This window comes from Trichechus manatus, unplaced genomic scaffold, assembly GCF_000243295.1.
Source record: "Trichechus manatus latirostris isolate Lorelei unplaced genomic scaffold, TriManLat1.0 scaffold00017, whole genome shotgun sequence".
In the NCBI taxonomy this organism is placed as follows: Eukaryota; Metazoa; Chordata; class Mammalia; order Sirenia; family Trichechidae; genus Trichechus; species Trichechus manatus.
Genome location: NW_004443953.1, coordinates 19,283,165 through 19,310,783, shown reverse-complemented (window position 1 = coordinate 19,310,783; position 27,619 = coordinate 19,283,165). Strand labels below are relative to the sequence as shown.

The 27,619-nt window shown below is 35.6% G+C and overlaps 1 protein-coding gene across 3 annotated transcripts in view; it reads right to left on the bottom strand.

Annotated features, from left to right (window-relative positions):
- Positions 1–6: 6 nt before the first annotated feature.
- Positions 7–27,619, bottom strand: part of CDC40 (cell division cycle 40) — a 58,111-nt gene continuing 30,498 nt past the window's right edge. Inside the window, exons 3-15 of one of the 3 annotated variants that reach the window (XM_004372462.2) lie at positions 26,962–27,091; positions 24,046–24,129; positions 18,237–18,376; positions 17,024–17,120; positions 15,583–15,722; positions 14,693–14,767; positions 10,646–10,691; positions 8,451–8,552; positions 6,441–6,556; positions 6,068–6,201; positions 3,193–3,269; positions 1,852–1,996; positions 7–845 (exon numbers count right to left, since the gene is read on the bottom strand). In XM_004372462.2, coding sequence (XP_004372519.1) covers positions 668–845; positions 1,852–1,996; positions 3,193–3,269; positions 6,068–6,201; positions 6,441–6,556; positions 8,451–8,552; positions 10,646–10,691; positions 14,693–14,767; positions 15,583–15,722; positions 17,024–17,120; positions 18,237–18,376; positions 24,046–24,129; positions 26,962–27,091 — 1,464 coding nt within the window. In that variant the 3' untranslated portion in view covers positions 7–667. The remainder of the gene's footprint in view (positions 846–1,851; positions 1,997–3,192; positions 3,270–6,067; positions 6,202–6,440; positions 6,557–8,450; positions 8,553–10,645; positions 10,692–14,692; positions 14,768–15,582; positions 15,723–17,023; positions 17,121–18,236; positions 18,377–24,045; positions 24,130–26,961; positions 27,092–27,619) is intronic. The other 2 variants (XM_023727649.1, XM_023727650.1) reach the window with 2 other exon arrangements.

Below are 27,619 nucleotides of genomic sequence, written 5' to 3'. Positions count from 1 at the left end.
ATATAGTCCTGTCTATACTGATCAGGAAGAAAGTCAAGGAAAGAACTCTTTTTATTTTTATTTTACATTGTTCAACAATTAGAGGAATGCGTCAAAGAAGACTGCTGATGTACAACTAAAATATACAATATATGTCATCAAAAATAGTGGAACTCACAAAGCCAAAAGATTAGAACTTGACCTGCTAAAAAGAAATAACAGGAACAGAAATTCTGAGTGGTTGTGTCTTTCTTTCAGATTATATAAAACTATATCATCACTGTTCTTTACTGCCCTTTTTGTTGAAGAGGTAAGGATATGGTACCTTTCCGAGCTATTGTTCATTAATTACATTACCTCCTCTAGAATCTCAGATCCACCAGGGATCACCCTAAAGGGATCCTTTCAGTATACAGTCATGGAGGTAAACCCAAACTGCCCACCAACAATAACTACTTGTTGTCAAATAAAGTCAATGATCATTCCCCGTATAAATGAGTTGCCAATGAAATAATCTAAGTCAAATTTACAAAGTTTTTTGTTTTAAACAATGGGCTAACTTCATAAGGCCATGTAAGGAAAACATTATCTGTAAATCAAGTTGTCACCCAAAACATTTAATAATTAAATAACGTTAAATACGACACTGGATTGAAAACGATCCTAGACAGTTTAAGGATTAATCCTCTTAATCCCACAATTTAATGAGACCATCCCAACCACATGTTATGACTTTAGATGTTTCATGAGGATGCCACACTGCACCTATACACACTTTATCATGAGCTTTAAACCGACTGTAGAGTTTTGTGGTCTTCCAGTCCCAAATGTTTAATTTTCCGTTTCCATCTCCTGAAATCACATAGCTACAACGGGAAGAAAAAATAAATTCCAATTATGCAAACATCTTAAACTGGTAAAGTGGGATACGGAACAGAGAGAGATTTTTATGTTTTTCACCTTAACATTAAAAAAAAAAAAATCAATGTGAACGTACACATCTAAATTATAAATGTGAACTAGTCTGTAATTTAAACTTCTACCCAAAACAAAAACAAACAAACAACTCCCCATTTAGCTACTGGTGGAAGACTGGGAGTCCCAGGGGCCACAATGAATGACTATCACAATCAGTCTTTAGACAGTCAGACAATGTCTCTAGACAGTGTAGGGGAACTAAGGTAACATACAGCCAGTAGACACATTTAGACCCATTCTACTGTACATTCTACCAACTTCATAATTATTTTTTGGCTCCAACATCTTTCAAAGATGTCTATGACTGACCCAGAGGTAGCACTCTAAGGCTCAATTACCAGGCTAAACAATACGAGGTAAGAGAGATTTCTGAACTACTCCTACCTATATATTTTTGCTACAGATCAGGGAATGGACGTAGACTTTCACTCTTAGAAAGATTCTAGACTTCACAAAACCACTGTGACCTAGAAATATTCAGAAGCTCGATTTGAGGTTTCAGCACAGACAAGCTGTAGTTAAGCTGTTAACGTGAACACTGCAATAAGAATTATTCCAGTGTTCATTCAGTCACAGCAATATAGTGATTATTGTCCTCCTACCCTTGCTTAGAAAAGCAGAGGGAAAATAAGGCATTGGTCATATAGACAGGGATTTATTACATGGTTAAAAGGCATAAGATTAAGCAATATAAAGAGAGATACTGAAGTAAGAACTTAAAAAAAACAAAATATAATTTTCATAATTTGTTCCTGCCTTTACTGTATCTAGCATTTAGGCACTTTAGAGATCTTATACAATTTATATATGTGAAAATGATTTGTAACGTGTTACTTGTATAAAAGTAGTTTATATTATCATATTTAAATATGATAATAGAAGACTGAAACTTACCTCATGTCTGGTGAAAAGTCCACCTGACAAGCATATCCTGCTACCATATGACCCTTAAAAATTTTTTTCTTATTTAATCTAAATCTGTTCTGTGCTCCAAAAATTAAGATTTGATTGTCCATTGACTGGCATGCTAGCCACTTCCCTGTAAATTCAATAAATGAGACATTTTAGAGAAAGACTGAAAAATTTAAAGACTTTATTTTAAATATATTCACTATCATTAATATTCTTTTGTTCCCAACTATTTATAATAGGAAATACATTTACCATACCACCTGTCTTACTGGCAAGTGGTATTTACATAGAAAGTAATGAATTTTACTCATACAATCTTATGAACATTTTCCATACAAAAACTTTAAATAAACCTGTACAATTAAAAAAAAAAAAAAGATTAAAAAATGACAGTAACTTTTTAAAAGGCCATGTTGCTTTCATCTACCCAGGATTCACCAAGCCCCTAGAGCCTAAACTGCAGTATGCACTTGCATATATAACTAAGGGCATGGTCCTACCAAGGCTCATAGTCTGAGTGGGTAAATGGCTTTGTTCAAGATGGGCACAATGCTTGTAATTGTTTAAAAGCATACTATATAAAGTGTAGATGCAACATGACAATGTATACAATACAGTGATTACCAAAGTAAGATCCAGTTGGGTTGCTCTTCCCCCATAAAAATCATAGCGCATTTGATAACAATCACTAATTTGCCTGTGCCAGATGCCCTGATGAAAGAGCAAACTCATTCTTGCTCCTCTTCCTTGCTCTACACTCCAGTAACTGAGGCTTTAATGATGATGTTCCCCAAACATCAGATCCTGCACTTTAATACCCTCAGTTAAGAGCTATAAGTATAGCAGTATATTGTCAGTATATCTGCAACATAAATTACCTTGTAATTAAAAGGCAATGGATTATTGAATGGAAAACAGTTTCAAATAGATTTTATTTTTTGCCTGATAAAATTTTTACAGTGAAATTTTAAGTGTTCTCATTATAGGGAATCAGATTTCAATTTCCCATCCTCTAAAAGAAAAGAAGCTCACAATAAATCATTAAATAAGGTGATGATTATGTTTCTGTTGGAAGGAGAATTATAAAAAAATGATACTCAGCTGATGTTAGCTATAAATCACTATTTTATGTTTTTAAAAGCAAGAGTGGGTGAGGTGACTAATACAATAAAACCAGTGATTATTTCTAACATTGAAAGTATTTCCCTATAAAAGTATGGCACTGTGACAGTAAGGATGGGAATGGCCAAGCTTCTATTGAACACAGAAATCACACCCTGTCTTGGAAGCTCATTTGAAAACACACTCTATGTACTAACTCACCATTTGGAGACAAAGTCACTGCAGGCATCGAGTGCATACTGGGCTCTGCTATATACTTGAAATCCACAGGGATATCCCTAAAAATCAAAAATAGCACATTACAATGAGTAATGTTTAGAAGTACCTTGTAGAAGAACTATTTCTGAAAGGGATAATATCCAAAGAAAAGAAAAATTGAGAAATATATATTTAAAAAACCTTTCATGAAACTTGCTGGAAAAAGGAAATCACAAAATGACCTTGTATTTCTTATTAAAAATCTTTTACACCACAAATGATTTTCCATGACAACTAGGAGAGTGCCAGTGATTTACTTTTCTAACTCTGTTTTGATTTGAACTTTGGCCTTTATGTTTAAAAAAAAATCCGTTACTAAATGTTCCTTAATAATGAGCTCATCTAAATACGTACCATGGTAGGCAGAACTAAGATGTCTGAGGCAAGCCTACAGGAAGTATTCCTGTTTTACCTACCAGTCAACCTAAACCTGTCTTTATCCTGCAGGGAGGTGGTTGCGCTAAAGAGTCTTCAGCAATGCAAGAGGATGGCAGGCAAAGCTGTACAGAGATCTGTGAGCTGATTCATCTCGTCCAAAATTAATGACCAAGAACAGGAAGATGAAGTGCTTGGCACATAGACACCTTCTATTTTCTGTTTGCATGTAATAAGGTATTCTAAATGAGTATGGTACAGGATAAAAAGCATTAAAATTCTTTTTGCACGTGAATGATACAAAGGATCAAACAAAACAAAAATCCAAAACTAATCACCTAAATCTGGAACCACTAAAAGTTCTAAGTATTTTTTCATTTTACTATTTAATACTTAGTTTTAATATTTTAATAGTTCATTTTAACACTTAATGATAAAAATCCTTTGTAACTCTGGAAGGATTTTTGGTCTTGTTTTTCATAAGAGACCAGAAGTGCTTTTTCCAGAGTGTTGTGTGGGAAGTGTGATCTGATGAACAATACAGAATATGAAGAAGCAATTTCAATTTCAAAGTATGGTTTAAGTTCCAGTACTTTGATTAACTGGAAAATAACAGCAACAATAATAATCTGCCTTTAGGTAATGATTTTTTCCATCCATCTATCTATCCATCCAGAAGAGGAAACAAATGATTACAACAAACTTCAGGGTCCTGGTGAAAGAAAAAAATTTTCAAGTATAACCTGCAGAACAAATCATCAATGAGAACTGACATTCAGAGTGACCCAAATGTATGCAAAGAGTCTCAACCTGAAAAAGGTTCAATTGTTTTTCCTTCCTCACATTTATTGTTATAAGTAACAGTTTCATAACTTGGATTAAAACACAGAGCATTTCTAAATTACATTAACCACAGTCCAGGTTCATATTAATCAATTTTTTTACTAAAAACAAAGAAATTCTAATAAACTCCTTATTTCAAGGACTCTTGGTGTAACGAGCTTTAGAACAAGAAATGAACCTAGGCTACCCTGTGGACTTCACTGTTTCTAGCAAAAATGTCTGCTAGGCATAGTTATATTTAATAAACACAACACTATCTTCAAATTAAGATAGTGTAATTCTGTATACTAAGCTAGTAACTCATGTCTTGTAAATAATCTTCAGTTTGGAAATGAATTCATTAGCAAAACTACCAGAAACCTATGAAATTTTAGGGATAAAAGATTAAAAAGTTATACCAACAAAACAAAACGCATATACATATGTTTATTCTACAGACTATTGTGCAAATGATGTAAGGTGGCTTATAGAAAATGGTGTCCACATCAGAATCTCAAGCACAGAATATCATTTCTGAATTAAGAAAGATCTTAATTTTAAAGTAGTCTCAAACCACAGACCTTGAGGATGATGCTATATGTTAACACTATATATAAAATACAGTCAACTCTCCATTGATTGGGGGTAATCTGAAGGAGTGTAGCTGTGGTGGAAACTGTGGGAGAAACCACAGTTAAATTACATTAAATCTTCCACTTCCCAAATTGCTCTCTTAATGGTTAGGTACAGCAGGGACCTGCTCAACAACCCGAAGGGGCTCAGTTTGAAGAGGAAGCCATTGGCTGTGGTTCAAGGCTTCCCATTTCTTCTTAAAGCAGGACTGCTGGCGGTGGGGAGACCCACTTTCTAGTCTCTGCAAGGCTGTAACCACGCTGAGCTGTGCTTCACAGTGGACTATAAAAACAAGCTGGGCTCCATCCAAACATTCATTTTAACAAAAAGATTACTATGCATTTTGTTGCAACTAAATTACAAAACGTGGAACTTAATGAAACAAGCTTTAACGTTTTTTAGTTTTAGAAGCTTTTTTTTTCCCTCTAGGAAAGCAAAATTAACATGTTCTGTTTATATTCTACAAGCAAAACATGTATTTTTCTACCATTACAGGTTATGAATGATAAGTCACAGGGTAATGATATGGAGCAATTTTCAGTACTGAATAATTATAAAGAGGACATCTAAAAAATTAAAAGATTTATCAACATTTTCTTTGAGTTGGTTCTGAGGCCAGGATCTTATGCTCCATACCAAGATAGTTTATACATTTGTGGCTCCTACTTCTTACCAGTCATTTTGTAAAGATGTATAAGATACTGAAAAAGAATGTAAGATAGCACAATACAAACCTATCACCACTGCAAGAAAAACAACACAACATATATATCCTTTAGATAGACTATCCAAAGACTAAACAAATAAATTAAAATTTTTATTTCAATATTGTGGGTTCTTAACAAGTTAAAACACTTTGGCAAGCCAAAGATCACAGTTGGAAAAATATTCAAATGGTGGCATGTTATCAGGTTTTGTCTTTGGCTACAAATTTTTAAATGGCTTGCTTTATATAAATAAATCAGATTTTCTACTGGTGGAAACTCACCATTCCCAAACTCTCAGGCTCTTATCATCAGATGTGCTTACAAATCTTCTATTCTCATCAACAAAAACAATGGTGTTGACAGCTCCCAAATGCCGATCATATTCCTGCACAATTTCTCCACTTCGAATGTCCCACTGTATATCAAACAAGAGAAAAAGTAAAGACAGGACCAGAGTAGATTTATGAAAACCAACAAAGATTGTAATTCTGGAAAGTGGGGTGTGTTTTTATAAATTTACTGTTTTCTACTTAGAGATAACAGAGCAGCAATCACTAAAAGTAACAAACATTAAACAAGTTAATATTTCATATTCCATTCCTGATAGAACATAAAGCTCAGGAATCTTAATAAAAATATTGTGAAAAGACTAACCTGTACAATTTTTTTATCAGACATCCCAGCCACAAATAGATTTTGCTTATCTTCATCAGGATTAAATTTGACACAATAGGGTACTTTTCTGTTTGTAAATCTTGATATACATTGTCCTAAAACCAAAGACCCAAGTTAAATAGGTAAAAATAAGTTTGAGCACTTAAAGATGACCCCAGGATTAAGATCTAGAGATCATCTACATAATAAATTTTGAGAAAGGGCAGCCTGCTTGCTCTTGAGTATAATGTACATTGTTCCTTTCCACAAATTTTTAATGATTAAAAATAAAAATTTTCATAAGTAAATCTGTACCATCAATTACAAAACAGATAAACTATAGTATGTCCCTCCCATACAATGGAATATTACAAGCAATAAAAAAGAACAAACTACTTGTATACTGTAAGCCACATGGGTGAATCTCACAGATACTATGCTGAGTGAAAGAAGCTAGAAACTGAAGAGTACATACGGTATGATTCCATATATAGGAAGTTCAAGAACAGGCAAAATGGATCCATGATGATAAAGGTCAGGACAGTGGCTACTGGGGTGGCTACAGACTGGGAAAGGGCATAAGAAACCTGTACAGAATGCTAGAAATGTTTTACTTCTTGATCTTGGTGGTAGTTTAAAAAACACTGAAGATTATTCATTTTGTACCCTTAACAGTATGTATATTATATCTTGATTTTTTTTTTAAAAAAAGCCTGTAGAGTTATGGTTTCTCAACCCTGCGTACATGTTAGAATCACTTAGTGTTGGCTATACCCTAACAAATTACATAAGACTCTCTGGGGGTGAGACCCAGGCATCAATAATATTTAAAGCTCACCAGGTAACTACAATGTACAGCCAGAGTTGAGGATTACAACTAAAGAAGTTAAGAGCATTGGCTTTGCGGTCAGAGAGACCTTGGTTTGAATCCCAACTGTGTCACTTATAAGCTGTGTGTCCCTGGAAGAGTTACCTCTTTAAGCCTCAACTTCCTTATCTATAATGTATAAGAGGAGCCCTGGTGGTGCAGTGGTTAACAGCTATGGCTGCTAACCAAAAGATCAGCAGTTCGAATCCACCAGTCGCTCCTTGGAAACCCTATGGGGCAGTTCTACTCTGTCCTATAGGGTCGCTATGAGTCGGAATCGACTCTTCGGCAAATGGTAATGTATAAGGAGCCCTGGTGGCACGGTGGTTAAGTGGTCGGCTGCTAAATAAAGGTCGGCGGTTTGAACCCACCAACTCCATGGGATAAAGATGTGGCAGTCTGCTTCCATAAAGATTACGGCCTTGGAAACCCTATGGAGTAGTTCTACTCTGTCCTATAGGGTCACTATGACTTGGAATCGACTTGACAGCAACCGTTTTTTTTTTTTTTTAATGTAATAACAGTACTTAACTCACAGGGATATTTTAAGGACTGAATGATACACTGCTTCTAAATACTTAGCACAATGCCTGATAAACAATAAGTGTTCAATATATATTGGCTATTATCATTACCCTTAAAAATCAGTAAAATGAAAGAAGGTTTTCTAATTATATAAAATTGTATCAACCACAACAAACAGATGGAATTAGTATGGCTGTGGATATATAAAGTCAACTGGCCATGGAGGATTAGAAATACATTTTAACCAATTTGAGCAATTAAATTTAATTCTCCTCATCAGACATTTATTGTGCTTTTTATTTTGTACAATATACTGTGCTAGGTCATGTAGGGGAAGAAAAAGATCAATTAGATAGTATATGGAAGATTTCAAATTTGTTTGTCTATCAATATGTATAATTTATAAATTGTACTTGGTGGAAAAAAAGTTTCACAGTCGAAGAGCTACTTACACAGCTGAGTCTCAACTCTACAAACATTTTGTGACGTTAGCTGATGTACGAAGAATGAACACCAGCAGTTACAGACGGTACCATTTTGTCACAAAAGACTACTCATTCTGTTTCATTTATAAATGCTAACCTATAAGATAAATATGTATCAGTACAAGCTCTTACCTGTCTCAGTGTCCCAGAGCTTAAGATACCTATCATAGGCCGCGCTGAGGAACTGTGTCCCTGCAGTATTGAAGCAGATGTCCCTAACAGCTTTACTGTGACCTAAGGGCAAAGACAACAGAATTGAACGTAAGGTGAAGTATCTTCTCTTTAAACACAAATACCCTAAGGGAAACAGCATTAAACAGTAGCTCTCAAGTAGGCTGTGAGGCAAAATCACTGGAACCCCATCTCCTGATTTCCTGTATTTGGGAATGTTGGTTTTTGTTTTTGTTTACCCTTTAAGAAGCTACTCAGAAGATTCTAATATATAACATTTAGGTAAGAACCAAGAGAAAAGATATAACTTGTTTTTTTAAAGTTTGTCATGGCAGTCTCTTAATATGCAGTACATGCAACTGATGACTAAAGAGCCAAGAATTTATGGAAACATAACAGGCCAATTGTTGCCAATGAAAGAGAAATGACTACTGACATTTTGGTGGGTCACTCAGATTGCTCACCAGGCTGGAAATGAAAACAAAGTGATCTAAACCTAAAGTTCAGGAAATTGTAGCCCTTGTTCAATAATTCTTATTTCTGGGATCACACTACCAAACTTCACAGGCACTGATTCAGAATTTCAGAGACTAAGCCTTTTTGAAAACAAATATTAGTTTCTATTTTAAGATGGCATTTTGATAGTAATTAATTTCAAGGTGCTGATTATGCTTTACTTAGAAATCAACCTTGCTAGAGCCAATCAACTTTTTTGAAAGTTACAGGGACAAATAAAATGTGGCTAAATGAAAGCAGAAACCTATTTTTAACACCCCCACCACAACCAAGACTGCCATGTACAGTTGTACAAAATGTGCATGGAACAAACTGTCAACCATCCACAGCAGCCCTCAACCACCACCATCAATGAACGCTAGTCAGGCAGTATATGCCATGGCAGTTAGGCACTCTTTTCTGCAGCAAAAGTCCCAGTCAGAGCTGTTATAATCTTCCTAAGTACATTACTGAAAAAACAGTCCGCCAGTGCAGGAGAGACAGATGGGGAGCACATCCACTATATCTGAAGGAGATATTTTGCTCCTCTGAACACGGCTGGTAGCCTTCCCACAAGACTTCGTTTAGGCTGCTGCCACCACAGCAGTATCTTAAACAGTATTTATTTGTGCATTAAGGTCCTAAAATCATAGCAAAGCTAAAAACAGAGCCACTATGATGCATACAAATGTGGTACAGTTAATTTGGAAACAATGACTAGCCTTCAAAGGAAATTTGACAGACAATAAACAGTTCTCTAGCAAAAAAGGCTGGTCTGTAACAAGACTGTCCTCTCTTCTCTCCTTCAAGGAGTTCTCTAAATCTTATCTTTTTCTATATTTTAGCTGCCAATTCTCAACCTCTCTTCCAAGCTCGGTATCTGTGTCACACGGGGTCACTGTGAGTTGGCATCGACTCCACGGCACCTGACAACAACATCCCAAAGGCAGCTCAAATTCATTGGGCACAAAACCTCCTCATCCTGTTATGTTCCCTGTCTTGCTGAATGGCACTACCATTCATCCAGCCAAGGAGACATCATCCTAGATTCCTGCCTGGCTCGTATCAATCACATCCAGTTACTAAATCCCACTGATTTTTAGTTCCTGATCATTCCCTTCCTCTCTATCTCTACTGTTTTGGTTCAAGTTCTCATTATCTCTAATACAGACCAATGAAATAAACTTGCAATTTATTTCCCTGCTTTCAGACCTGCCCTACCAGTGCAACCTCCAGATGGCTACTATGATTTTCAAAAACTTCAATCTAATCATGTTGCCTTCTTGCTGTTGATGGCTACCCACTGTCCTCAATATAGAGTCTAAACTCCTTATAATGGCACACAAGGTCCTCTATGGTACTGCCCCCTTTTCCTACTTTTCTTTACCTTCATCTCTCACCAAATCCCATAACTTGGCAATTCTAGAATATATGTGGTTCTCCCAAAGTTGCATGCTTTCTCATACCACTTTTGCTTTTACTTCTGCTGCTCACACTTCCTAGTTTCCTTTCTTTGTCTATGTAGGGAACCCCACTCCCGCTTCAAGACTCAACTCAAGTTTCCTTCATATCACTGTTGGATAATTACTGTCAGTGATGTCATCTTACTTAGAAAAAGTCTTCCCAAACAGATTTCTAGCCAGAGGGAAAAGAAAGATTACCAATAAATGTTCGCAGACAGCGCCGGTCTTCATAAACCTCCCATAGCTGGTGGAAAAAATAGCAAACAAATAATAAATTTCATACAAGACTTCAGTAAAATGACAACTTTTGATCAATAAGAGTCATAAAATGGCTGTATGTGTGCATATCATGTATACTGCTTATTGCTTTATGTTGCCAGTTTAGGTTGTACTATTTGGACTACACACACACACATACACACACATATCATACATTAAAACTACCAGTAAACTTAAAAATCTGATACTGAAAGATACATCAAAATATGATGAGAACTTAACTGTAGATGGAGGTAGTACAGGTTATTTTTTTTTATTGCTATTTTCTGCATTTTATATATTTTCTATGATGAAAAGTTTGTTTTTGTAATACCATGAACTACTTTTAAAAATTATTAAAACTGCCATGTATAACATTTTGATACTGACAGTTTTTTTTCCTTTCCTGAAGTAACAAGTATTATACCATATGAACATGATGATCTAGTTTGAAATATAACAGGCTCATAATGCTTATTACATGTAGAGTAGATTAATACAATAGCTTCAAAACTACCTTTAGTCTTGCCTGGCTCAAATAAAATCCCTTACAATGTTGCTAGTGCTCTAAAATACAAAGCATTCCATGGGTATGCAGTGCCAACAGGATGAAGTCTCAGTTCCCATAGCACATCAGGCAGGCAAAGCATGGTCCCTTGCCTATGACCTTCAGTTATTCTGTGTCGCTAAGATTTTAGGCTCAAACACCCAAAAAACAATTGTAGTCTTCAGCATACACTATGCTCTAGTCTCTGCCCCACCCCTCCTCCTCCTCTCCCATTACTGAGTTAATATTCCTACTCATCCCTAGAGGCTCACCTCCCCTTGAATGCCCAGGCTAGGTGAGTTGTGCTTCTTTAAAATCAGAATACTTTGTGCCTGCCTCTATAATGATCATTTACATCATAATGAAATGATCATTCCAAGGGCAGGGAAAGTGTCTTAATTTTTTATCCCCTGCCCTTACACATAATTGGCACCTAACAAACGTTTATAGACGTGAACTAAATTGAATTCTAGGGTTTTTTTATTGGTCAAAGAGAAGACCATAATTTTAATTAAGGCAGTCTGTATAAAGTGAAAGTTAAAGGAAATAAGGGTCTTTATTCCAAACTACTGGCTTGTCATTTTAATCTACTAAAGACAAAAGCCTAAATGGTTGCTTTCATCAAAAGAAGTTGCCTGTATATATTGTTAATATCCATGAATTATTTACAAAAGATAAAACTTTAATGATTCAACTTTCCAAGTCCCAAGAGCACTACAAGGATGATATTTATTGAACCATCCTAACAATCCAGAGACGACACACACAAAAAGTAAGAACTATTCTTTTAGATTTAAGATTTTTAAAAAGACTTTCCGCATATTCAAGTTGACATGTACTGGCAGCTGAGTTTTTTCTACCACACTCCTGTCTCTAGCTAAACAGCAGCTAAATGTGAGCTTCCCAAGACTGTAAGAACTGGGAGAAGGGGCTGGGAATATTTCTGCTACTTGGCGTCTACTAGTACTTAGCAGAAAAATAACGAGTTACATCATCAGTAGAGTTGACACTTTAAGTAAAACTCAGGTGTTGATCTATATACCAGATTTACTTAGGTCCCATGAAATATGGTGTAATTGCTAAAATGATAAGAAATGCTAAGTTTGATGTCTTCTTTAAGTTTCAACAGCGTGGAAGAGAAATGGAAAGTCTCAGCTACAGACATAAGGAAAAATGCTAAAGATAACAAGAAAAGGGAAATAAGAAGGTAAAATTCCCCTGGCTAATGTATTATAAATAGACAGTTATACAGAGAGCTGTGATTATAAACAAGGATGGTCTTCAGGGGGGAAGTAACAGACTCAACCTATTTAAAACTTTTAAAAATAACTCAAATAATGCATGCTAATTGAGAAAAATATAAATAACTAAAATTACCTATAATTATGCCACACAAACATAACTACTGATTTTTAAAATATAAAATTGGAATTATCTTTGTTCACTGTAACACGCACACACACACACACACACACACACACACACACACACACACACCCGTTTCCAGGATAATACACACTCCTGTATTTTTGAATGGCTATGACGGATACTATTCCATTATATGGATATAGCCATTATTTATTTAATAAATCCCTATCATTTAAAGAGTTCAGATTGTTTTCATTTTTTTTGCTATTACAATGATATTCCTTGTAATTGTATCTTTGTACATACATTCAGTAAAGCCATTTTGAATAATCTGAAGAGTCTGTACTTAGACCATGATTTTTTTTCATTTACCACTTAAACCAACCAACCAGTCAAGGAAAACAGAATCTCTTTTAAATGGCCTAAAATTTCTTCTACCAGTTTTATTAAAATCAAACTCTTTAAGAAATAAGATATCACTATTCTAATGTAATACATATAGCACAAAAAAATAAACTTAAAAAAATAGAAAAGGGAATGACAAAAACTGAATATAATTGTAACATAAAACCGTATACAAAATTTCAATGATCTTAAAAAAAAAAAAGCTAATTCTCAACAGAAGTTCCAGCAATATTGGATAATCCTATATTACATTTTTTAAAAATCTATATTTTACAAGATCATTTATATTATTACACCAAATTAAATTTTTTTCTGGAAACTTTTTTAATGAAAATGAGTATTTAAATTTCATGATGTACATTTGTTCTCATGCAGTAAGAGGAAGATAACCACTAATCTTTAGCAATAACATATCAAGTCATTTAAAGATAACTGAAAAATTAATGTAAACATTAATTATTAAAACAAAAAATTCAAACCAATCGTATCAACATGATGCATATTTCTGTTGTATTACAAAAATAAGCACGTAAACAAGAATTAGATAGACATTAATTTTTTAATATATCAGTAAAAGTGGAGAACATACTCTTTCTTTGGTATATTGAAAACAAAGATTTAAAGACTTTTGACCTAACGCTTCTAAAGCCCCAAATTTGGTTGGGCTAAAAGCTGGAATGGATAATAGAAAAAGAGACAAATACAAGCATTATGTCCAAGTTGCTTTAATTTTCAAAGTATCATGAATGAAGGGGAAAGTTCTTCTTAGGGAAAAATAAAATAACATAAATAAATAAATGAAAATAACAGTTACTATAAGAAACAGGTGAGCTTTTGTACTGCTTCGTGATTGGTGCTTCTGGTTTTTTTTTTCCCCCCAATGTCTGTGTTTCACAAATTTTTTAAAGCAGTGGAAACCTTTTTTTCAAATGAAGGCTCATCTGTAAAAATTTTATATAAAAATAGAAAAAACTAGAGCTTCTCTGGTGGAATAGTCCCTTTCTCATGGCAGTTCTGAATTACCTCTGTGGAACTACAGGACTATGCATGACAGCTGGAAAACCACCATCTACCTTCTATCACATGGTGTCAGTAACTAACTACACCTTTACCTGTCCCATTTTAAATGCATGCTGAAAGAGAAGGCAAGAAGCACTAGACCAGAAGTCAGAACATTGGGCTTCTGGGTCAGGCTCTGCCCCTTATGAATACTATGTCCTTGAACAAAAAACAAACCAAAAAAAAAGACAAAAAACAATCACAAAACACACCAAAACTCAGTCGTCTACTCTCTATAAACGAGGGATTTTTATCACATGGTCTCTCTCCCTCATAAGGTTCTAAGGAACAAACTCAGTTACATACCCAAAACCACTATAAAAATGCATTATTAGTGAGAAAGTATTTATGTGCCTAAAGCCAAATTGACTGGATTATGTTCTAATCAGTTATCTAAGCTTATAAAAGAGCCTAGCCAATTGAACCACAGAACCATATTTGAATCTATGTACATGTTTGGAAGCAGTTCATAAACTGCTGCATTCACAAGGCCTAAGAGAAAATAATCTACTCTAATCTAACAAACCCAAATATATTTATAATCAGCCAAATAGATTTAACCAAACCACTAGCTTCGCAGCACCTCTACTCTGTTACTGAAAACTCACCTTAATTTTACAGTCCATGGAACAAGACAGCAATAAATGGCCAGAGAGAGGAAACAATCTGACTGCACTGACACCCTATAAAAAGATGTTAGTTATCAATCAGAAACATTCTATTTATCAGCTAAAATTAAATACAAGAAAAAGGCAGTATATTTTTAAGCAACCTGATTTACTGTTTTTCTTTATTCCAAAACTCATGCCCCAGAATAATCTTCACTAGTATTCTAAGAGCAGCCCTTCTCTACACTAAGCTTTTAAAGATTTTTTTTTTTTTTTTTTGACCTTTAACATTAACTTCCTCACCCAAGGGAATCCTGAATCAATCACTCCTCTTTCTTCTTTTACACAGCCTCTTCAACAGATTTGACACCTTTTTGAAAAGAGCTGAAAACTGTCAGCTGGAATAGTGCAAATGGCAATGAATTTCAATACCAAGTTTTCAAGTATCTTGTCTCTGCATCAGTTTATATATTACCATAGTTTATAAGCCAGGGAGCATCTAATCATCTCTGAAGTGTGATAACCCAAGAACTAAGGCACAATTACTGAGGCTAAGCAGGAGGTTTGGTTCTAGTATCAGTCCATTATTTACTGACTTGGTGCCCAAGAGAAAGCAGATTGTGGCAGGACTTGTGACTAAAGGCCTGGGCTGCAATAAGGGGACAGGTTACCAAACCACAAATGCTTATGCCATGGCCAACCCAAATGGCCTTGAAGACTGATTAGTCATTGTGACTGACAAGTGTGGGTACCTCCAAAGCCTAACTCTGGTTTATCTTCAATCTACTTCCCTGCTCTGTCATCTTTACCAGAAATATTGAATGTTCCATATTAATAACCAAAACTTTATGTTGGCTTTACTACTACAACATTACAACAAACTTGCCCACCTTTGTGTGCCCGGACCACACATGTATTTGTTTTTTTGGGAGATAACACTTCTCAGGTGGTATAGTTGACCGGAGATTAACACCAACATCTTGAGGTATGTGAAGATAGGACCTGCCCTGATAGTCATACATTTCTTTGACTAAAACGAGGTTAAAAAAAAAAAAAAAAATCAATGAACAAATATTAAGCCACAGTAATCAAATTTATATGCTTAAAATAATAACAGACATTTTATTCCTAGGAGTATCATTCCATATTAGGGTTTAGGTAGTGATATTCTGGTGATGTTAAGACCAAAAGTCAGTCAAAATTTAGCAGCCTGAAATCGTTTCTATTATTTCAGTAAGAGTAGTATTTTGGAATTCTTAAATACCCAGGGAATATTAGGCCTTTAAATAAGATTTATATTTCTTTTACTCAGTTACACATTTTAGAGATACATAAGACTTCAATTAAGTATAATTGCAGTGAGAGAAAAAAAGAATAATACTTGGGCCTTGTGAGTCACTGGCAAAGAATCAGAAGGAAAACAGGATATGGGGAAAGTTAAAACAAAAAAACATCAATTATCCCTTTTCTCTGCTTTCCTCTTATGCTCTTCTAGGTTCCTTTTTCATTTCTCTTTTCCCACTTTCACATAAATTTTATCATGTAAGTAACTTGTGGGAATTAAATGACATAGTTTATATATAGCATTTACCAGCATGTCTGGCACAGAGTAAGTACTCAATAAACACCGACTGTTAATTGTTACGGTTGCAGGCACCATAGTACTAAATAGATTCTTTACAGATAAACCTGGAGCTTAAGAAACCAAGTATGGCCTCATTAAACTTAAATATTTGATATGTGATGCAACATTAGAATAATCAACACTATCAGTGCTATATTATTTACTGTTTCAGATGATCACTACATATTTCCTAAATATAATTAATTAACAAACCAGGTACTTACTAGAATACTTATAATTTACTTTGGTGAATATGTACTTCTTTCCACTAATGAAAATAACTATGAAAGTCTTAATCTCCAATGAAAAAAAGTATTCTTTTAAAGTATAATTTAGTAGCAGTTATGAACTATAAGAATATCTAAAGAATATTTAGCTTGGGCTCTATTAACCAACAAAAAAGGGTCAACTTCTTTAGGAAAAACTGATTGTGGCCCATTCAGGTTTCTTCTTTACCACTTTTTTACTCACTAACACTTGGAAAAAAGTTACCTGTGGTTATTATTAATCATGCTATTTTCTCTCCTTCATTAGCACATACCTAGAAGAATTTGCTGTAATTTATTTAGGATACAAATTGTCCAACATAATCATTCTAAATATAATGATTTTATAGTGGCTGATAGTAAGGGCAATTGATATTATGTGAAAAGAGAAAAGAGTAAATACAGTTTCATAAAGATAAAGAAACATAAAAAATATATTACCATGTAAGATTGTCTTTTCCTCCCCAGGCTTCTCATCTTCCTGTTTGCCTTTCTTCTGCCTCTTTGCTGTAATTTCATCCAATTCTTTTTGTTCTTCCTATGGAAATTGAGCGAAATTTAAAATGAATGTTCTAGAACACTACCATATACAAAGTTAGTTATAAATTCTTTATAATGGAGTCCATTCTTTTGGTGAAGCAATAGCTGTAAGGATAACAATCTCAACCTTTCCATAAGCAGAGACTGATTACCTCTTCCGCGGATTACAAAATGGCATTAAACACATAATGAGTACTAGATAATATTTTAAAACTGATTTTATACAGAACCCATCCTTTCTGGAACTCCTAGAAAAGCTTTAACATATTATGCAAATTATTCAAGTGAAAAAGTGAGGCAATTAGAAAATGTATTATCAGAAAGGAAACTGAATTTTAATATACAGTTTGGTTCTTCAGTAAACACATTTTACATATAGTCATAAGGATACAAGCAATGACTACAGATTTGTGACACAATTTTTTTGGGAGGAGTTGAGGAGGGAATGTAGGGTAGTAGTAAATCTCTATCGATAATAACAAAGAAATCAACAGACAAAGAAAGTAAAATATCAAGTAACAGCAGTATATGTGTGTATATATATATGTATATGTGTGTGTACATATATACATACAGCCAGTCCCCAGGTTATGAAAGTGATCCATTCCTAAGTGCGTCTTTAAGTTGAATGTGTACGTAAGTTGGAACAGGTGCATATGGTTCTTATTTAGTCTTATTTTAGTGCAAGAGAAAGCTCAAAGCCTTTTTCAATGATTTAAAAGCTGCACATGCAGCAAGTGAAGGTGACTGTGATGAAGAATTTGCTGCGAGAAGGGGTTGTTTCAAAGTGAGGGCAAATTTACATAATATTGAAGGGCAAATACGAGCTGTCTGTAAGTTGGATGTCTGTAACCCGGGGATTGCCTGTACTATTTTTCAAAAAACAATGTGGATATATTACTTTGTTAAAAATTTTAAAATGAACTAATAATTAAATAAAAATATTCCAAAGAAAAACCAACAAAAAATTATTGTATTTTCTCAATAGAACCAACACAGAAAAATTCTGATGAGTCATTTGTTCCTTAAGGAAATCTAAAGGTTATTAATAGAAATATCCTTCACAGAGACCCAGTGTACACCTGAATTGACAATGAAAAACATCAAAGCTTACTTCTGAAGGTTTGGCTACATCTTTTTCATCCACATATTTTGCCCATGGTCCCAAGAAACCATCAATATTTGATGCATCATTTTCTTTGAACTTTTTCCTCTTTTCTGTTTTCTTCTGACCAGTTTCAAACACAGTTAAACCTACATTAAAAAAAAAAAGAGAGATTACAAATGTGGATATTTTCTAAAGAAGTATCAGCATATATGAATTTTACTTTATATGGCTAAAGAAAGGTGATTATTAAAGTGATCAAAGATTTATCAACATACACAAAACAAAATCTATATGAATCTGCCAGATACACCAACTCATGCTACACAAAGAGGGATTCAACCTTCTGGGCAAAGAAGCTTTCTATCACTGCAATATTTTGCAAATTCTAATATATTTAAAGATAACCTAAGTTTAATAAAAGACCCAGATATGTAACCCTACTATGGTGTACAATTCTTTTAATGAATCTTAGATCTATATAACTGGATTTTACCACTTTTTTAAAGTAACTCAGTGTCATTGTTATGTTAATGAGACAAGATTAGTGTAGGGTTTATCTTGAGTCAATCTCTTTTGAAATATAAAGGAGATTAAATGAAACCTACCAAGTAGAGATGGGGGAAGACAAATGCCAAGCCACATGAAGATCGCCCAGGAGCAGAAGCTCAGAAGAGACAAGGACCTTCCTCCAAAGGATTATAACCACAGGCATAAAGGTTAGGATTTACAACACATATTTTAGGGGGACATAGCTCAATCCATAATATTCCAGCCTTTCACACCCAAAAATTCATGTCCTTCCCACATGCAAAACACATTCACCCCATCACATCATGCCCGAAGTCTTAAATCAAATCCAAGTCCAAAAGTTCATCTTCTGAATCATCTAAATCAAACATGGGTGAGACGTTAGGCGTATTCCATCCTGGGGTAAAATTCCCCTTTATCTGTGAACCTGTGAAATCTAGAATACGAGTTATCCGCTTCCAAAGTACAACGCTAGAATAGACACAAAGTAAACATTTCCACTACAGATGGGAGAAACTGGAGGGAAAGAAGGGATAACAGGCACAAAGCAAGTCCAAAACCCAGCAGAACAAGTTACACTTGCTCTCTGAGATCACCTGGGCAATGGTCCTGCCCTCTACATTCTAGGTGAAAGCCCCTCAGCACTGAGGTTCAGCTCTGCATAGCAGGCCCTCTGGGATGGCAAGTTGGCTCACCTCACTTTAGGCGGCTCCATTCTCCTAGTCCATCTGAATGGTGACTCTACCTCCTCACCCCCAGCAGGCCCCATTCTTCTGCCCCTTGAGCACAGCAGCCCCACCCCCTCAGCTTTGGGCAGCAGCTCCATTCCCCTGGCATACCTTAAAAGCAGCCCCATACTCTGGAATCAAGTTCGCGAAGGTTCGACTCTTTGAAACCTAGGAGGCTGTGGCCATATTCTTTGAGAACCAGGAAACCATAGCCCCACTCTTTGAAACTCAGAGGGCTCTGCTTCCCCTGCTTCCTCCAACAGTTCTGCTGATCTCCGAGCTGCTCTAGCGCAGCTCCTTTTCTTTTCTTGGAGGACAACAGATGTAGCTCCTTTGGCCTGTTTCCTGCCTGTAGAATTTCAAGACGCAGACAGTGTTCTTTCCTTTCGTTTTTACTCTGTCCCCTTTAGTCTAAGCTCACGGGTTTTCTGCTGTGGTAACTGGTTAGAACCATCAGTCACAGGCTTAATCTCTTTAACAAAAGAATGGGTAGCCATGTCCTTGTTGAACATTCTAGGACTTGTGTCCTTAGTTTGTATAACAGAATTTTCCAAATCTTTAAGTTCTGTTTTCATTTTGCACAGTTCATTTTTAAGTCTCTCTCTTTCCTCTCGCATTTTATTTTAAGTGGCAAGAAGAAACCACACAGCCCCTTTAAGATCTTGCTTAGAAATCTCATCAGCCACATATCTAAGTTCATCACTTACAAGTTCTACCTTCCACCAAACATCTGAACATAATTTAGACAAGCTCTTTGCCACTGCATAAAAAACATCACTTTCCTCCATTGTCCAATCACATGTTCATCATTTTCGTTTGAAGTCTCACCAGAAGAAGCACATTTAATGTCTACACTTCTAGTAACATTATGTTGCTGCTGCCATATGTGTTCTCTAAGACAACAGAAACTTTATAACTCTCCTCACTTCCTTCTGAGCTTTCACCAGACTGCCTTTGATGTCCATAATTCTACCACAGTCTCTTCAAGGCAATCCGTTGTTGTTGTTAAGTGCCGTTGAGTCAGTTCCAACTCATACTGGCCCCATGTACAACAGAACGGAACACTGCCTGGTCCTGCGCAACCTCACCATCGCTGCTATGCTTGAACCCATTGTTGCAGCCACTGTGGCAAAAACCCATCTCATTGAGGGTCTTCCTCTTTTTCGCTGACCGTCAACTCTACCAAGCACGATATCCTTTTCCAGGGACTGGTCCCTCCTGATAACATGTCCAAAGCATGTGAGACGAAGTCTTGCCATCCTCACTTCTAATGAGCATTCTGGCTGTACCTCTTCCAAGACAGATTTGTTCGTTCTTCTAGCAGTCCATGATATATTCAGTATTCTTTGCCAACACCATAATTCAAAGGCTTCAATTCTTCTTCAGTCCTCCTTATTCATTGTCCAGCTTTCACATGTATATGAGGCGACTGAAAACACCATGGCTTGGGTCAGGCGCACCTCAGTCCTTAACGTGACATCTTTGCTTTAAAGAGATCTTTTGCAGCAGATTTGCCCAGTGCAATGCATCGTTTGATTTCTTAACTGCTGCTTCCATGGGTGTTGATTGTGGATCCAAGTAAAACAAAATTCTTTACAACTTCAGTATTTTCTCCATTTCTTATAATGTTGCTTATTGGCCCAGTTGTGAGGATTTTTGTTTTCTTTTATGTTGAGGTGTGATCCATACTGAAGGCTGTGGTCTTTGATCTTCATTAATAAGTGCTTCAAGTCCTCTTCACTTGCAGCAAGCAATGCTGTGTTATCTGCATATTTGTTAATGAGTCTTCTACCAATCCTGATGCCACATTCTTCTTCATATAGCCCAGCTTCTCGGATTATTTGCTCAGCATACAGAATGAATAAGTATGATGAAAGGATATCCAGGTAACCTAGGCTTTTACTATTTGGACCTTAAAACTCTTCCAGGCTCTACATGTTACCCAATTACAAAACACTTCGATATTTTAGGTACCTGTTACAGTAGTACCCTACTCTTCCGGTACCAAATTCTGTCTTAGTTATTGTCTTAGGCTGGGTTCTCTAAAGACAAAAACCAGTAAAGTGTATAAATATCTATACAGAGAGATTTATATCAAGGAAATGGCTCACACGGCTGTAGAGGCTTCTCCTGATTCACACAGCCACAAGGGCTGGAGAACCCAAAATCCGCAGGTAGGACCACAGGTAAGTTGCTAGCTCTAGTCCCAAGAACTGGAGGTCAGACGAACAGGAACCAGCTATAGGATCCAGAACAAGCAAAAGTCCACGAGCCTTGCCAGAATGTCCACTTATATTCAATGCAGGCCACAAGCCCAAGGAAACTCCTTTGCAACTGACTACCTACTCACAGCAGATCCCATCATGGAGGTGATCACATTATATCAAATCTCATCATGGAAGGGATCAAATCTCTTCATGGAAGGGATCACATCATACAACAGCCAAACTACATCATAACTATCAAACCACTGAGAATTATGGCCCAGCCAAGTTGACACACAACCCTAACGGTCACAGTTATCTAGTACTGCTATAATGGAAATACCACAAGTGGATGACTTTAACAAACAGAAATTTATTTTCTCACAGTTTAGGAGGCTAGAAGTCCAAATTCATGGTGCCAGCTCTAGGTGAAGGCTTTCTCTCTCTGTCGATTTTGGAGGAAGCTTCTTGTCTCTTCTAAGCTTCTGCTCCTGGGCAATCTTCATGTGTTCGGCATCTCTTCCCCAACCTCCGCTTCCTAGCTTGCTTGTTTGATCTCTTTTATATCTCAAAAGGACTGGCTCAAGAGACACCCTACACTAATCCTGATCGTTAACATAACAAAGACAACCCATTCCCAAATAGGATTATAACCACAGGCATAGAGGTTAGAATTTACAACACATATTTTTGGGTGACACAGTTCATTCCATAATACCCAGTGACTCAGTACTGCCAAATAGAGATAAAGCTGTTTTTGAAAGCAAGAATAGACCATAATTTATCATTTTATAACTGAATTATATTAAATTACATTAAGTACTTAATAATTTATCTTTACTTCCCTTGTAACACATTATAAATTCAATAACCTTTCACAATAATAATCTGGTATTTTTTCCAAGTGCTCTCAATCTAAACTTGATCTCTAATATCATAAATCTTAAAAGTAAAAAGAAGAGAAAAAGTGGATGTTTCTGGTTAAGACTTTGACTTGATCAGTAGAAAGTAGCATTCTGTGTATATCATTAAACTGGTAAAAGAAAGCTTTATGGAAATCATGGTCACAAGTTAATTGTTAACTGAAAATCTAGCTACATACAGATGTGGCTTCTGGAAGTCTAACTTAAAGAAAAAAAGCCTACCTATATTAATTTACATCAATTTCCTTTAGACTGTGTTACAACAAAATCTTTATTAATATTCTATTTTAACAATAATCTGAGCCCTGGTGGTGCAGCCGTTAAAGCGCCTGGCTGCAAACCGAAAGGTCGGCAGTTTGAACTCACCAGCTGCTCTGCAGAAGAAAAATGTGGTAATCTGCTTCCATAAAGATTTACAGCCTTGGAAACCCTATGGGGCAGTCCTACTCTGTCCTATAAGGTCTCTAGGAGTCAGAATCGACTCGATGGCAGTGGGAACAATAATCTAGCTCATACACAGAGGGCCAACTTGATCACGTACGATCTACTGTTACTAAGAAGATTCACCTCATACAATCAGTACGTTCATTTTTTAATGACCATTCTTATGAATAAGATTCCAATGGCCTGATGAGCTTTGTGACGACTTAGAATTTAGAGTATGACGCTTTGTCTTAATAGGTACAAAATGAATACGAGCAGAAACACATGTATTTTAAAACAAATACAACCAAATAGCTCTCAAAACTACTCAACCTTCAAAGCAATCCTTCATAGACAATGTCTTCAGAAATGACAATGAAATTTTTCTGTTCTGTTAAAATGTAGCTTGACATTAGTGGAAAAGTAAACTGCCAACACAGGCTATAAATTTAAACTTACTGAATGATTTCTAAGGTTTGGCACTGAGCCAAGTACTCAAACTAATCCATTAGAGATAGATATCATTATCCTCCCTACAAGGGTGTACAGCTAGTAAGCCACAAAAGCGAGGTCTAAACTGTAATAGCGCTAAACTATATTATTCCATTGCCTTAACTTTAAAAACAAAAAACCTCAAGAGCTAAATAGACTTAAGGAAAAAAAACTCAAGAGCTAAACAGACCTAAGGAACTCTGCTGGTGCAGTGGTTAAGCACTCGGCTGTTAACTGAAAGGTCAGCAGTTTGAACCCACCAGCTGCTCCATGGGAGAAAGATGTGGTAGTCTGCTTCCATAAAGATTTACAGCCTTGGAAACCCTATGCGGCAGTTCTACTCTCTACTCTGTCCCACAGGGTGGCTATGAGTTGGAATTGACTTGATGGCAGCAGGATTTTTTGGTTTAAATCGAATTAGATGTAAGTTTTTTTTACTACAGGCTAATTAAAGTCAATCTGCAAGATAGCAATTACAGGTATATATACCTGATATCAAATATTTCAACTAAATTACCTTGATTTTTTTCTGCTTCTTCTACAGAACCAATATATTTAGTAGACACTTGATGACTATCTAATGAAGGGTCCAATGCATAACCTAAATAGAAAAAGCACAAACTGTTAACTCCATTTTTGCCATTTACAATTCATTTTATTACTATACAGATACATTCATTTCACATTTTTCTTCCCATACATCAAAAATGGTTTCTTTAACTTAGTACTAATCCTTCTTTCCTGAGCTATGTTTCTATTTAGAACAATGCACATCTTAAGCTGGACCATGAGTGACTTCAGGAGAATAAGAACTATGTGACAGACTAAATCTAGCACATTGACATTACATTACTAAGAGCCTTTCTGGCCAAGATTTCAAACTTCAGTCTTAAAGTTTCTAAGAGCTTAAAAATATATGTGCATTAAACATTAGTGAGTTTAGAAACCACTTCCTTGTTCTTTTTAGTAACAGACATTACAGGGCTTAGTTTATCATATTATAAATAATTAAAATTAAAAAAAAAGAGAGTAAGAAGAATTACATAAAATCCAGCTACATTATTTTGAAAATGTTATTCTTAGTAAGGACAATCTCCCCTCCCAATCTTAAAACAATAAATTACTACTTCATAAATCATTCTGTGTTTATATTTCCTTGGTAAGAGAAATAAGCAAGGATATCTACTAACATATGAATATACCCCTTCAACTAGTTATAATGTATGTTGCTTCATATAAATGTGGTCTTCAGCAGTCTATGGGAACTTAAGGAAAGAAAAATAGGCCAACTGATATTAACTCAGATCAGTTTTTCCTCAAGTGGGTGTGCTAGCACAATAAATGTTTGCCAAAATGAGGTTTAATGATAAGGCAGCATACCCATGGAAGACAGCTATATTACTGATCAGTCTATGGCCTACAACCCATGTGAACAATCGTGGGATACATAAAAAGTACTAGCCCATTCCTTTTAAAAGGGCACATCCTAGTGGATATATTTAACATTTTTATTTTCCAGCTAAAGATTAAAGGGACCGTCTTCTAGGGAACAAAAAAAGATCTGTCATCAAACAGTTTTCAAACAAGCTAAGGATATAGGTGCTCAACTCACCCTTGTGATATGCTAGAATAGAATCAAGCACCTGGCTATTAGCTCATTTGCATATAGCTTTTCAGCATTAAAATATGTTCTTAGCCAGAGGAGAAAGCTTGATGGCAGAAAAGCAGCTTTGGAGTAGAATCTCTGAAATCACAGGTTCAACTCCCATGAGTTATTTTATCTTTTATCTCTTTGATGTACAGAACAGTGTTCTGTAAATGATTTTTTTAAAATGAGACATTTATGAAGCTCCTACAAATTTAGACTGACATTCTCTAAGTTAAAAATCACCATCTCAACCATAAAATCTCACCTAGAATGTAAACTCCACCTTGAAAGTAGATTCATGTCTACCTAAATGACACTGCATAATATGTTTAGAGAAAAGAGGAAGAAGACAGAGAGGGAAGGGTATCTTTGGTCTTTCTCATCTCTAGGTAAGAACCAATCCCCATCTCATGTGGCCATATTCTTGTTTCTGAGGGAAAGAACTTATGTTCTCCTCCTTTTCTACATCCTTTGTGGTAAAAATCTTCACTGTTCCTATCACCATCACCACTATTGCCCCTCACCACCACAGGTGATTAGGGGACAATATTATTTTCCCTTTCTAAATAGAAGCTAAATATTTAGCCACAGTCTCACTACAAGTCAGCCAGTAACAGAACAAGATATAACTGTTAACACTACAGAATTTCAGCCCAATTCATTTTCTACTATTGTGTCTCAAGTAAGCAACTACATCTGCATTTTAGTTCTTCAATATTCACATCTATCTTTCTGAAGCTTATTTTCCATCTTATTTTTTACGAGAGTTAGTATCTACTTTCTTCCTTTTGTTAGTCTTATTTGTAATGGATCTAATAATGGCGATTTTATAATTTTTATAATTATAGCTTTAAAATTATTAATACTAAGGAGGATGCACTTAAATTCTAACTGTAAAGAAAAGTTTAAAAAAAAAGTGATTATTAAATCTGTTTTAAAAAAAATTCAACGTTTTTTCTTCAGTTATTCTTTTGGAAAAGACACATCAAGACAGGTAATGGATGCGTAACAAAGATCACAATTATAACAGATACACAAACATTCCCATCTACTTTGCTCATCTACCCTTGCCATAAAGCTCTTCAAAGCATGTTCAGTACGTCTGTCAACCTATGTATGTGGACTGTAGCACAAGAGGAAGAAAGAAAGACACCACACCACATACGGGCAAATCTGGTATATATAATCAGAGCCAATAATCTGTGGAACTATCAACAAGGACATTATAAAGATCAACTTTTAGAAGAGATTCCTAACCTTATATGCATGTCAACTTTCTTAAATCCCACCACTGACAAGATGTAATCATTTTTTCACAGTGAATCTGTGACCATTCTATTTTCTGATGTCCCTCAGTGATCAACAGAAAACATTTCAGAGATAAGATCTGAGAGACAGAGTAAAATTTGTATATAAGATAAAAAGTGTAACCTCTTAACACTACAGCAATCTGCATACTATGTAATGGGCATTCAATAACAAGTGCTCATTACCAAGTACAACAACAAAGAATATTCTGTTTTTAAGATCACAGATAATTTCTACTATTCAGAAATTTTAGCAGATTTAGAATGACAGCTAAAAATATTAGTTCGTCTTCCCACTTATGAACTATAAATATATTCTCTATAAATATTTATAGATGTGTATAAGAAAACACACTATTCTTTTTGAAGGAATACAGATTAATAAATTAAAAGAGGCAAGAGATAAAACAGATTATCTCTCTCACACACACCACACTTCTAATAAGGCCAACCATGAAACGAAGTTTTATCATCTTACCGTATGTGGCAAAAGTTCTCCTTTGCTGTTCAAACATAAAATCATTGATATGAGCTGGTTCAGCATATCCAGAAAGCATATTTCTAGGGGCAGCCATCTGCTGTGTCCTAAAGGGATTTTCTGGTCCAAACTGCAATGTTATAGGGGGAAAAAAAAAAAAGAGAGAGAGAAAGCTTAAATTCTGAGTGTATGAAACCTAGAATTACCGGCATTATTGTGTAATATATTTTCAACTCTCAATCATCAGGGGCCGATTAACCTATTTGGGAGCTTATTCACTTCACACAGTTCAGTGCAATTGGATAATGGCTAATTAGCACTGTTTGCCAGCCCCTGAGACAGAAGGAAAGGAACTAGCTCACCTAAGTCTACATGTGGTTATTTAAATTTAATTAAAATAAAATAAAACATTCAGTTCCTCTGCCACACTAGCCATATTTCAAGAGCTCAGTAGCCACATGTGGCCAGTGGCAACTCCATTTCCATTATCACAGAAAGTTCTATTCCACAGTGTTGCCCTAGCTAATTTAGAGTCACTATAGTTTTGTCTGGGATGTCCCTGGGGGACAAATGGTTAAGTGTTGGACTACTAGCTAAAAGGCTGGTGGTTTGAACCCACCCAGATGTGCCTCAGAAGACAGGTCTGGTGACTGCTTCC